The 12,671-nt window shown below is 50.4% G+C and overlaps 1 protein-coding gene across 12 annotated transcripts in view; it reads right to left on the reverse strand.

Annotated features, from left to right (window-relative positions):
• Positions 1–12,671, reverse strand: part of WNK2 (WNK lysine deficient protein kinase 2) — a 132,241-nt gene that overhangs the window by 93,741 nt on the left and 25,829 nt on the right. For all 12 annotated transcript variants that reach the window (XM_045833832.1, XM_045833830.1, XM_045833835.1 and 9 more), the window contains exons 3-6: positions 5,438–5,610; positions 5,008–5,228; positions 3,044–3,201; positions 676–764 (exon numbers count right to left, since the gene is read on the reverse strand). In XM_045833832.1, the coding sequence (XP_045689788.1) occupies positions 676–764; positions 3,044–3,201; positions 5,008–5,228; positions 5,438–5,610 (641 nt within the window). The remainder of the gene's footprint in view (positions 1–675; positions 765–3,043; positions 3,202–5,007; positions 5,229–5,437; positions 5,611–12,671) is intronic.

Below are 12,671 nucleotides of genomic sequence, written 5' to 3' on the forward strand. Positions count from 1 at the left end.
GTGATCAGTGCTGGAGACAGTGACCAGAGTGGTCATGTGCTGGGTATGCAGGGACTGGGAGGACACATGACAGGGTGAGGAAGAGGTGGTGGAAGATGAGGAGGAATGAGAGGGTGGAGGATGGGTAGAAGAAGAGCAGCAGGGGGTAAGGAGAAGGGAAGAAAGCTCAGAATACACGCCTAGTTTCCCAGTGACCACCAGAGGACATAAGAGCTGGTTTTGGTGGCATCTGACGTGAACATGAAAACCTGCAGGAGGGTTTGGGATGGGTAAGACAGAGATGCGTGGAATATGCATCCTGGAGTTAAAGAGAGAGGGCAGGTGAGAGACATTGGGAAGCCTGGGCATGGGGGTATCCTGCAGGCCAGGAGAATGGATGGGTCCACCACGGACAACACAGAGAAAAAGCAAGGGGCAGAGTCAGGGCCCATGAACCCCTCACTCCAGGCCGGGGTAGGTGAGAAGCAGCCAACAAAGGAGAGAAGGGGGCTCCAGGGCAGTCCCCAAAGTCAAGGAAGCTTTGACTTTGCTTATTGCAGGGGCTTCCCACTGACTGCTCAGCTGGCTTGCAGGCACCTGGGCCTGAAGCAGCCTGTCTCTCAAAGCTCCCTGCAGGCCAGCTGGAAAGATTTCAGCGGAAGAAACACTCCAGACTCAGTGACGCTTGGAACTCACCTCTCCTCCTTGTTTTTGCAGATACACTCCCCAATAATCTCCTTGATTTCTGGATCGTGTACTTTTTCAAAGCTGGCCGGCTTGATGCCCTAAAGATGAGATGAGCAGGGTCACCTGACACAGAACTGGCCTCTACAAGGGATTTCTTACTCACCTCCCACTAACCCCTAAAGAAAAAATGACAGGAAGGTGGAGGCTTAACGGGTAGAGGGATTGTTGTAGTGAAGTCTGGAGAAGAAAGACTGGGGACACTTGCTCACTTTGATGCTTGGAGGAGGTGAGGTGAGGCAGGGTTGGTGTGCCCGAGGCTAGGGCCTCTAGTGCCACCCAGAGGGTCTTGGAGGCTGGAGGAGAAAATGGCCAGCCTTTTCACCACACCCTTGCTCAATGGTGCTGAGGATGTGATGTATAGTCACTGCTACTGACAAAGGGCCACCAGAGACTCTGGCCCCATTGTGGCCACAGCAGGATTGGCTTCCAAGGCCTGGTAGCTCACAACTTCTGCAAACAACTGTGCTGCACAGTTCTACCTTTCAGGTCCTTGGTCGGCGACCAGGCCAGATGACTTTATAGCACAGGGTGCCAGGGGGTGGCCAAGCATCCACACTGACCAGAGATGGCATGGAGGGAGGAGAACTGGCAGACAGAAAGGATACTAGAAGCAGGGGCTAGACCAGTGTTTATTTGTCATCTGCTAGGAGAGAGAGTTTGTCTGAGGGGCACCTGGTTTTTAAACATTTTAAACACACCACCGAGAACTAAACCATCATGTTCTTTTTCCTTCAGCAAAACTCTGCCTTTGAAGGCTTGTCCTGATTTCTTTTTTAATGGGGAGCACACATTTTCCCACAATGAGGGAGGGCAGCCCAGGGGCAGACCTGAAAGTACAGGATCCCCACAACTCCCATGGCCCAGATATGGCCCCACTGCACCCACCAAATCTCTGATCCCCAGGATCCATGCCTGTAACCAACGGGAGTTGTATTGTGTCTGACATGGAAGGGAGTCTGCAGCAGACACGGAAACCTTGGAAGTGAGACTCCTGTGCTTTTCTACTAAAGCCAACAGAAAAATAGGCTTGAATATACCAGGAAGAAGAGCCAGTGTCCCTATAGGGGCAGGTGGTCTGGGGAACTGTAAGCACAGACAAGTGTGTGCATGCACTGTCACTGAAATCTCTGGAAAACCAAAGCCCCTTGGGTTAGGGGCATGTGCTAGAGGCTGGACCAGCTGTGGGTACGTAGTGAGTGTGCTGCTGGCAGGAGCACAAGGGTGTCTCTGAACAGAGGACAAACACACTGAGGATCAGGAAACATGCTTCCCATCTGGTTTCCTGGAGGAGGAAGGGTTTAGCTGCAGGAGGAAGGGTGCCTTGTTTTGCCCAAACCAACATGGGCAACACAGAAGCTTCAAGCCCCTGGCCACGTCTTCCTTCTGGGGGCCTGAACAGGGGCAGTGGAGCTGCTAGGTAAGTCAGGGTGGCTGAGGAACACATGCTCAGGTGTTCAGTCCCTGTCTCCCCACGCCAGCAGATAGACCAGAAGGAGGGTGTTCAGGCTGTTGTTCCCACATGCCAGCACTGATACCTCCAAAGGCCTGCCAGTGGAGCCCTGACATCCCTCAGGTTCCTCACCCCCCTGGAGGATAGGGTCCTCTCCTACCAGCACCACTGGGAGCTGTATACCTATCTGTGGGTCTCTGACCCACACCCACAGTGCCTCCAACCAAGAACCCTGCCTTCCTGCCTCAAAACCTCAGCAGCACACAGGAGGTGCTCAGAGCAAACAAATGACCACTAACTCAGAATTAAGAGCCAAAGAAGAGAGACAAGCTATGACCCTTAGGGAGGGCGGCAGTACAGAAGCAATGTGGTTACATAGAGGCTCAAACAGCCAAGACCTGGGGGCCATGGAACCTAATGCTAGGGGCACAGACAGACAGTGATAGACTAGGGACCAGAAAAGCCACAGTCCAGCTCTCCTGACTTGGACACTCCCTCTGTGCTCCCCACCAAGCAGAACAAATGCACAGAGAGGACAGGATAATAGGGCCAATTAAATTTTGGGGACACACCAGAAAATGAAAAAGCCAGCAGCCCCCAGAATGGCCCAGAGGAGGGGTTCCAGAGACAGGTAGACTGGGCACCTAGCGGGTGCCCTAGCCTTGCAGCACTGTGAACCCCCAATTATAGCCTCCAGCTACTGCCCTAGAGCCCATATTACTATTACTGCTGTGTGGCTTCTACGTTTAGCTCAGAGACCTGAGTGACCACCATTGTCTCACCATCTGTGAAATGGCCTTGTCCCCTTCCTCACACAGCTGCTGTGATTTCACAAAGACAGAGCCAGTTCAGTGGCCAGGGACTTACACAGGTGACCTTCCGATAGATCTGGGCAGCATTCTGGCACTCTGAGTAGGGGTACTCTGAGGTGGCCATCTCCAACATGCACATCCCGAAGGCGTAGACATCTACAGACTCGTCATAGTGCTCCTCGTACATCTCAGGTGCCATGAACTCAGGGGTGCCTGTGGGCAGGAGCAACAGATGCAGGGTCAGTGGTCATTGACCCAGAAACCTCCTCCCTCGTCTCCCATCCACATGCCATGCCATCAGTCCTGGGATCCTGCCTCAAACAGGAGTGTTCTTCAGACAGAAGTTTCCAAAAATCCCCGCTAGACCTTCTTGATTCTGGGTTGGATCAGCCCACAGAGTGGGGGACTATTATTTCCCAGGAACAGGGACTATGTCTGAAATGCTGAAGATGCCTCTCATCAAGGAGGCAGAGCACAGCCAGTACACCCTCCCTCCACAACCCAGAACAGACAAAAATTTCTAGTTGCCACAGGGCTGTTTAAATTGCAAAAACTCAGAAAGGTCCCAAATATCCCAACAGGCACACCGTATGGGAGAATGTCAGGTAGCATAGATGATGATCTGGGGGCAGCCGGACAGGTGCCACTCCCCTGGCAGGCACCGGGGAGAGGCTAAGGTAGAAACTGTTTGTGCTTCCTAAGAGCAAAGGGTTACAATAATGTTCATTTGGAATTTTTAAGGACATGAGGACTTGTGATAGGCTGAGTAAAATAAACAAAATATACAATGTGTGTGCACACTGGCCTCACCTGTATAAAACCATAAGCACAGACCAAAATGACTCATCTGGCAGGTGGGATTACAGCTGATTTTCCTTTAGTTACACTGGTCTAGGTTTTCAAATTTTTCTGTAACAAGCTTTTGCTTTAATAAACCACACAATCCTTTTATGAAAACAGGTCCAACTGAGCATTTGTCAAGCTAACTGCAAAGAGGAGAATCTATTCCAACAAGGCTGCTTTTAACTTCTCTGTTGATTTTGGAAGATTTTCAGACCCCCAGCTTAAAAAAAAACAGATGCAAAATAGCACATGGAGCCCTGGCCAGTGTGGCTCAGTTGGTTGGGCATCATCCTGCAAAGCAAAAGGTCACTGGCTCAATTCCCAGCCAGGGCACATGCCTGGGTTGCAGGTTCATTCCCCAATCAGGGTGTGCATGAGAGACAACTGATGGACGTTTCCCTCTCACATCCATGTTTCTCTCCCTCTTTTTCTCCCTCCCTTCCTCTCTAAAAATAGAATAAATAAAACTCTAAAAAAATATATAAATATTGAAATGTTTACACAGCTGTCTCTGGGATGTCTTTTAGTGCCACACTGGAGCCTTCATGCCCTGCAGCACACTGGTGTTTTTCAGATGTCCTGAACTCCATAAACAGCTCCCCCCAAACCCCTCCAAGTGCTGACTTAAAAAAGCCAGGAGGGCCCACTGCCTGGGGCCTGAACCCCATGGACAAAGAGTGCCTACTATGTGCTAGTACCCCACTGGGGACAGCACACACAATACCAGATGCACCTTGTCTCCACTCCTAACTGCAGCCACAGGTCAAAGGCCCCACCCAGGAAGGCTACAGAATGGTTTTACAGAGAAAGAAAATGCAGAGGCAAAAACAGCCAGTAAACCAGCATCCACATGGAAGCCCCCAGGTCCTGCCCATCCAAACACTTGGTCACTCCAGGCCCCAAACACCTTGGGGGCTTCTTCTGCCAGCCTCACATCCTGGGGGACACCTCCCCACTGGCTAAGGCCAGCTCCAGCATCACCAGCCAAAGTTCCAGAATCCCTCTGTCATTCAGGCCTCCTTCCTACTCCTGAGTGCCCACAGCCCCACAGGTGCCAGCCAGCCTCACTATCTAGCCCATAGCCAGGGACCTACACAGGCCATGCAGGGCCACAGCCTGGCTGAGGGGAATGGGGGCGCTGAAGGGGCTGGTAGGGCCTCAGAGAGGTGAGCTTACCTATCACACTCTTGGCAAAGGACGCTCTCTTGAGGGTGGCTAGGCCCAGGTCCCCAATCTTTACAGAACCGGTGGGCCCAGTAATGAAGATATTATCACACTTGAGGTCCCGGTGGATGATGGGGGGCGTCCTGGTGTGCAGGAACAGCAGCCCCTTCAGTATCTGCCGGCACCAGCTACGCAGCACCTTGGGCTTCATCACCTTGAACCGCTTCAGGTACCTGGGGGTAGGGGCATGGCTCACTGGCTACTCAAGTAAGGAAGGGCTTCCCACTGCTGTGGGCCATGCACTCATCATGCAAAAAGGGACACCCTGTGAGAGAGGACTGCTGACCAAAACCCAGAGAGGACCACCCAGCTATTATGGGCCGCATACCCTGAGCCACGCCCACCCTGAGGCCTCAGCTGTCCAGGCAGGCGAGGCACTCACGTCTTCAGCGTCCCCGAAGTCATCAGTTCAGTCACCAGCACAATGCACCGCTTCCCCTTGGCACTGGACTCCCAGAAGTCATAGAAGCGCACAATGTTGGGGTGCTGCAGGCCCTTTAGCATCTCAGCCTCCTCCTTGAACCGCTGTCGCTCTAGCTTGGTGAGCTTCCGGTCCTAGAGAGATACAAACACAGCTGAGAGGGACACCTGCAGAGCCTTTCACAGAGCCTAGTGACCCTGGGTGGAGGACAGGGGAGGGGCGAACCCTGATGAGCTACACAGGTAGCTCATCAAAAAGATTTCCAGAAGCTAAAGCAATCCGGAAACCCACTGCAACACCAAAGTGCTTCTTCCCTGAAAATGTCTGAGGCCTCGCTCATGACACACCTGCTGATGGAGCAAGGTTAGAAAAAAGAATTTACACGTGACTTTAAGGACACCTTCATGAACACATGACCATGGTGGATAACAACCAGAAAACCAGGAGAGAGATCAGAGCCAAGAGCAAAGAAGGAAGACTAGAGTCCCAGTCAAGCCCACCTCAGCGCTAAGGACATGACACACATTTCTAGGGCCTGGGGCCATCTGCACCCAACACCTTTAACACAACCTGAACACACTCCAGCACCCTGATCCTAAGACTGCACCCTGACCCACATCTGCCACCACCCAGGCCTCCATCTCATCTGTCCAAGCAGCCTGCTACTTCCAACTTCATCTCACAGGCAAACCTCACCTCCTAATGCCCTAGCACAGCATTTTCCCCATCCTGAGCACATGATCCCGTGTCACCTCTGTCCTGGTCCAAGAGGCCCACAGAGCCCATGCAGTACATGCCCGGCTCTCCCACTAAAAGGACCCCCACCAGGGAAAACAGAAACACAACTGAACGTGGACCAGGGAGTTCTGAGGAGCTGCAAGAAGACAGAAGAGGTGCATCTGGACATGCGAAGGGAGAAATCAGAGCTAAAAAGAAACACAGGCCAAGATCCCCGGGGTCCTTGCAGAAGACCTCAAGGATATCAAGACAGATCCTAACCAATCCAAAGAGGAGAGGGGGACTCTAGGATATGACGAGGTCATCTGGTTAAGGAATTCTATCCCAAGTGGCACTGTAACCATTTATGCACTCTCTGCCACTCACCAGTCCCACCCACCACAAACCCTCATCAGCTTCTCCATGCACAAGTGGGACCAGATGGCATGATCACCAACAGGGCAAAGGAATACCAGGAGAACCTTGGCACAGCTGATCTCTCCCCACCCCCGCCCACATAAAAAATAAGCCCAGGACAAAGACAACTTCAAAAACATGTAGCTTAAGTCCTCATAAAGATCTAAGAGGCTGAAACACATAAAAAGGATTGTTCCTTCTACTTAAAAAGGAAAAATCAAGAGCTCTTGCAAATTAAAGCTCAATATTTTAAAAATAAGATATTCTGTATCCAATGAAACATTAAGTACAAAAAGTCAATGTTTAATTTAGATGATAACATGGGAACACATTCAACTCAAGGCACCAACTGGGAGAAACTATTCCCAATATATGTATTTGACATTGGACTTGGATCCAGAATAGAGATGAACTCTCTATAACTCAATAACTCAATAATAACAAAAGAGGAATGAATATGTGTCATAATACAAGATGCAGAAATGTCCAATAAACATATAAACATACAAAACATATAAACATATGTCCAATAAACATATAAAAAATGTCCAATAAACGTATAAAAAGGTGCTCAGCATCCTGAGTCACCAGGAAAATGCCTATTACAATCACAAGATCCCACTTCACACCCACCCGCTAGATAAAATAAAACGGGTCATTCCAACCACTGGGTAGTGGGGAAACTGAGCCCTCCTGTCATGAGGCTGTTGAAAGTGCAGGTGGAAGTGCAGTGTTAGAAGCCTCAAAAGAGCCATGGCAGGTCCACATCCAGCTCTAGGCCCAGCTATACCCCACTGGTTACCCACCCATGACAAAGAAACAGAAGCCACAGAAGACAGGTACACGGGGTTCAGAGCAGTTCCACTTGCAATAACCCCAAACTCCAGAAGAGGCAGAACTAACAGTGGGGTTGAAACCAGAACAGTGCTGGGCTCTGCCATGGGGGACACACAGATAACAGAGGATGTAGTCACACCCATGTGTACAACTACTTGTACACTTAAGATATGTTTTATTGTGTGTCAATTAGTACTTGACGTTTCAAATGTAAAAAAAATAATAAAGTGAAAACATCCAAAGACCAAATGTGAGAAATAGAAGAGCAACATCAAAACACAGCAAACCAGCTGAAAGTCCTGACAATACATAAGAGGAGTTCAGAAGAATGGAAAGGGATCAGGAAGGAAAAGGAAAGAGTAGAATAGTATTTCCTTGAGCTGAGAGCAGAACTATTTAAAATAAAAGTGTGTGCCCCAGCCAGGTAAGAGTAAATGAAAAATGATCCACCACTAGACCAGTTCCAGCAAAATTCAGATTCCTCAGGGCTGAGAACAAACCCTGCCCACCTAGGAAGAGGGACTGGGCGGGAGGTCTCATCGACAATCATGATCGCACAGCCAATGAGGCAGCGTCCTCAAAGTGCTGACTCTGACCTAGAACTCTATATCCTGCCAAACAGATGTCAAACCCACAGATGTCAGCCCTAGGACTGATTCTCAGACACTGGATAACTCAAAGCTGATTCTCTGGCGCCCCAAGTAAAACACTCACTAGAAGGAGTATTTTGTCATAACACAGCAGAGGGAGTGCAGCAAGGGGTGCCTGCAGCTGAACTTGGCAGAAACCAGTAAAGGAAGTCAGGACGCAGGGTGTTCCCAGTGCCACTCCCAGCAGGACAGCTGGCTTTGGACAATGACATTTCAGTTCCTATTCCCTTCCAAAGGTCTGGTCACTGATTCTAGAGGAAACTCAGAGGATCACTTATAGTATAAATTGTTTTTGCTAGTATTTCAGCACCAATCAAGAGCAAAGTAAAAGATTTCATTGTAGTTTCAGAACAAAAGGTTTGTGTTATATAAATAGCATTACTAACAACAACAAAGAGGGGAGGAAAGTGCCCTGTGTATGCTATGGTCTTGTTTTCTGTGACAGATACAGGTTAATAGTGACAAAAATGTGGGTATAAAACAGTCGCATCTTTAGATAGTATCTCTTAGAGTTCAGCGGTGGGTTGGAGGGGAACAGGGGAAGCAGGCATTGGTGGAGATGGCAGGAAACAGACCTCATTTTATGTTCTAGCCACCAGGCTATTTTTAACTGCAAGACACACTGCTGATCATTTGAAAGGTCAGTTGGTATGTCTTCAGAGCACTCCCCTCACAGGGCTGGCCCAAGTCATTCTCACTGTCTGTGGATCGCTGTCTGGCCCCATGAGATCAGTAACTCAGCAGAGCCACCTCAGCGACTGGCCAATGCTTGTGAGATAAGCTAATTACCTGATGTGCTGAGGTGGCTAGAGGTCATGAACCAGGGCAGGAAGATAGCTCCTGACCTTCCAATTCTGCCAGAATCAGATTGTTCTAGAGGTACAGCAGTGAGAAGGGGGACTCTGACTGTTCACAGGGCCTTGATATGGGATGCGTCAGGTACCCAGACAGGGTGGACAGGTCACTCAGACCAGCCTCTCTGCCAACAAGCCCTGCTGCTACCTGAATTAGTGGCTCCTATTCCCCCAAAGATAGTGAGAGCCTATCAGATTACAAAGGAGAAAGCATTCTAGACATCACAGGCACTCCTTTCCTACAGGGAAAAAGCCCAGCCCAGCCCTGGCTGGTGTGGCTCAGTGGTCTGAGTGCTGGCCTGGGAACCCAAGGGTCGCTGGTTGGATTCCCAGTTAGGGCACATGCCTGGATTGCCGGCCAGGTCCCCAGTGGGGGGCGCACGAGAGGCGGCCACACACTGATGTTTCTCTCCCTATTTCTCACTCCCTTCCCCTCTCTAAAAATAAATAAAATATTTAAAAGAAAAAAAAAGAAAGAAAAAAACCAGCCCATTGCAAATGTCACCCAGTTCCAGAAGGTACTACCCCTCAGGTAGCCAGAATGGTCAGGGGACAACAGCCCTGGACTTGAAGGGCTTCTCCTGAGTGGCCCAGGAGTCACCAGCTCTGCTCTAATAGCCCCACCAGTGAAGGCTAAAGTCCTCCCTCTGCTCTCAGTGGGGTTCTGCAGCCATTTCCTTTCAGCAAGGCAAATCCCAAAGAACACATGAGGACAGAACTGCCTAGGGACCCCAAGACCAGCTAGGGAAAGGTGGGATCCACACACACAGGGCAGAGAGATAAAAAGCAGCCAGAAGGAGAGTGTCCAGAATTAGCATAGAATCTGGGGTGACACACTGGCCTAGGATCTCTCACCAGCCCCATTAGGTCATAAATCAAAACAAAGAAAGCTTCAAGAGACCTGTCACTTCTATAGGGAAATCAGCCCAGGATAAGACTCCAGGTACTAAGTCAGCTCAGAACAAGCAGCTCCAGGGACAAAGTTGGCCCAATACAAGGGATTGAAGTCGGCCCAGGACAGGGGCTCCATGGGTGGGAGTCAGCCCAAGAATGGGGGTCTAGGGACAGGTTGGCCTGAAGGAGAGGGCACAGCTCCCTCCAAGGCATGGGGAGCAGGAATGGGGAATAGCCAGCCCAGAAAACAGATAAACAAGCAATTAAGGAATAGGTGGATGATGCCAGCCAGCAATACCCCTGGGTCAGAGAAAAAATTCCTGTCGCCTGGGAGAAGGGCAGGACAGGAATCCTGGGAGGAAGTATCCTGTGGGCAGGTATGAGATCAGGGGAGAACAGGCCAAGTGTGGTTTATGTCACTCAGGAGCCAGCATCACAGGGACAGCAGGCAGGCTAGCACCTCTAAGGAGCTGTCCTGACCCCTCTCAGGACTGAGCTCCCACCAAAGGCCACCAATAGAGAGACTCAAACAGAGTGTGATGTCTCACACTTCTGGGCTGTGACCTGCTCCAATATTTACTGCAGTTCTAAAAATAAAGTCACTTCTTTTAAACCCAAGTGCTTTCCTCAACCTCATCTGAACAATAAAATATGGGAAATCACAGGTGAGTGGTATATGCTTTTTCTAGTCCACATTTAATCTAAAGGCATCATTAAAACAAGTAGTCCTCCAGCCACTGCTGCCACATAAGACATGCCCCCCACCCCACAACCTGGTCTGAGGTAGTGCATCTGAGGAAGTTCCCGCTGGGCAGGGGCTGAGGGTAAATCTCTGTGGACAGGTGGCTCAGGGAGGGTAAAGCAATCCAACACTCACATCTGCACTGTCACAGGAGCCAACAAGGTTATAATTCTGTGAGAAAGACAGTTGAATATTGCTATATGGCCCCTTACAGCTTTTACAAATACTATCTTTAAAGAGGGGAGGGGCACAGATCACTCAAAACTAGTGTCTTTAAGGGGACTTTGCTCTTCTTTAAGGCCATACTGGGACCCCTGCTCTTCCCTCCAAAGGCAAAGCCACCAGCATCCAGCAGGCAGGCCAGCCCTGACTGCCACACAGAGGGTCTGGAAAACTAGGTGCCCTCTCCAGGGGCACACTGGGGTTTGTACTATTTTGTCATAAGTTTATGTAGTTACAAAGGACATCACCTCCAGCATTTTGTAAATACTGACATTATTTTAACATTCTGAAATGGTTCCCATGGAATTGGATAGTCTCTCTGGCCGTTTTACAAAGACAGATGAATGAGACTGCATCCCAGATCTGTACTTCCTCTCCCACAGATCTAATGTACCAGTTTTCCTGAAATTCTTTTATCGACCCCCTGAGCACACTTCTCTGCCATAAGACAGTGCTTATTGTAATTCCACTTTATTTCCTATGGTCACACAGCTCCAAGAGTCAGCTTTTGCTGGAACAAGTTACCTTGACAAATCAGGAGTTTGCAGTTGACCAGAGAACAAATGTGACACACATCTCTCCCAACTGCTTTACAATCCTCCACAGTGAACCTTAATTATCACCAGAATGAGGACGGCCAGCATCATTCCTCTTCACCTTGGGCTCTTCAGCTGGCAGATGGGAGAAGGGAGCCAGTTATGCCGCATCAGAGAGCCCTCTAGACTCAATTGAGTGTGGCCCCAACCCCAAGTGATCCTTCAGGACCACTGGCAGCACCAACAGGGCCTCCTCAGATTCAATGAACACAGTGTGGTCTGTCACCCCATCCATGGTGACCCCCATCCCCAGGCTTTCACTGGGGTCTGGGTGGGGTCGACCATGAAGTGAAATTCGAGGTGGGGGTGATGTGCCCTCTGCCTGCCTGTCAGGGAGATCCTGTCCCTGACATGAATGCTGCAGGTCAGTGTAGGGATAAGCCCTCTGTGCTAGACACCCCTGGGATGAATGCTTCTGTCCCACCCCCACCCAAGCCATGGGCTAAGGGCAGGGCCCACCACCCTCTTCACGGGGTGCAGACAGGACCATTGTTGGAAGCCAACAGAAGCTGTTACTACATAGCAGAACAGACCAAGGAGGAGTCCAACAAAAGGCAGAGGACTTGGGTAGTGCAGGGAGGATACTACTTGTATGGGAGTAGGCAGATTGAGGGGCGTTGAAGGAGCATTTGCTCAGAGACATGGCCATATGTCACTAGCATCCCTAGGGGCAGGAGCAAGCTGGGCAGGCCCAAGTCTTTCCCCCTTACCCACTCCCAGGCCCTCCACCCCATGAAACCTCCCCCAAGATCTCAGGTCCCATACAGGCATGGCCAGACCTGAACCAACTCCAAAGACAGTTCAGGAAAGGGACAGACAGTCATGGCAGAGACAGGTTTCCTCTTGACCCAGGGTGCCTCAGTTGGCACAAGAGAAACTGCCAAGGTTAGGGCGACAGATACCACACAGGATGGTGGCGTCAAGGAGGGCCTGGCTTTTCTCAAGGATGCATCTGCTGTAACCCCCAGTGGTCCAGAGAAGCGTGTCATCAAGGTGTGAAATGCAAAGAACAGCAGGAAGGAGCATGCCCACTGGCCACTCCCTCAGCAGACTACCAAGAGGACACCTATGACCTCCCCAAGCAAGAGCATCAGCACTCACCTAGAGTGGCCCCAAAGTCCAGCATACAAAGCCTGGTCAGCAACCACCCCTGTGATAACCACACCACATGCCTGGTTTCTAGAAAGGGCCATCCCACCCCAGGCCACTGCCCCAGAGGGACACCTAAAGATTGACGTGGATGCACCATGGACATGGTCAGCAAAG

This window comes from Phyllostomus hastatus, unplaced genomic scaffold (genome assembly GCF_019186645.2).
Source record: "Phyllostomus hastatus isolate PE091 unplaced genomic scaffold, TTU_PhHast_1.1 phas_contig_195, whole genome shotgun sequence".
NCBI lineage: Eukaryota > Metazoa > Chordata > Mammalia > Chiroptera > Phyllostomidae > Phyllostomus > Phyllostomus hastatus.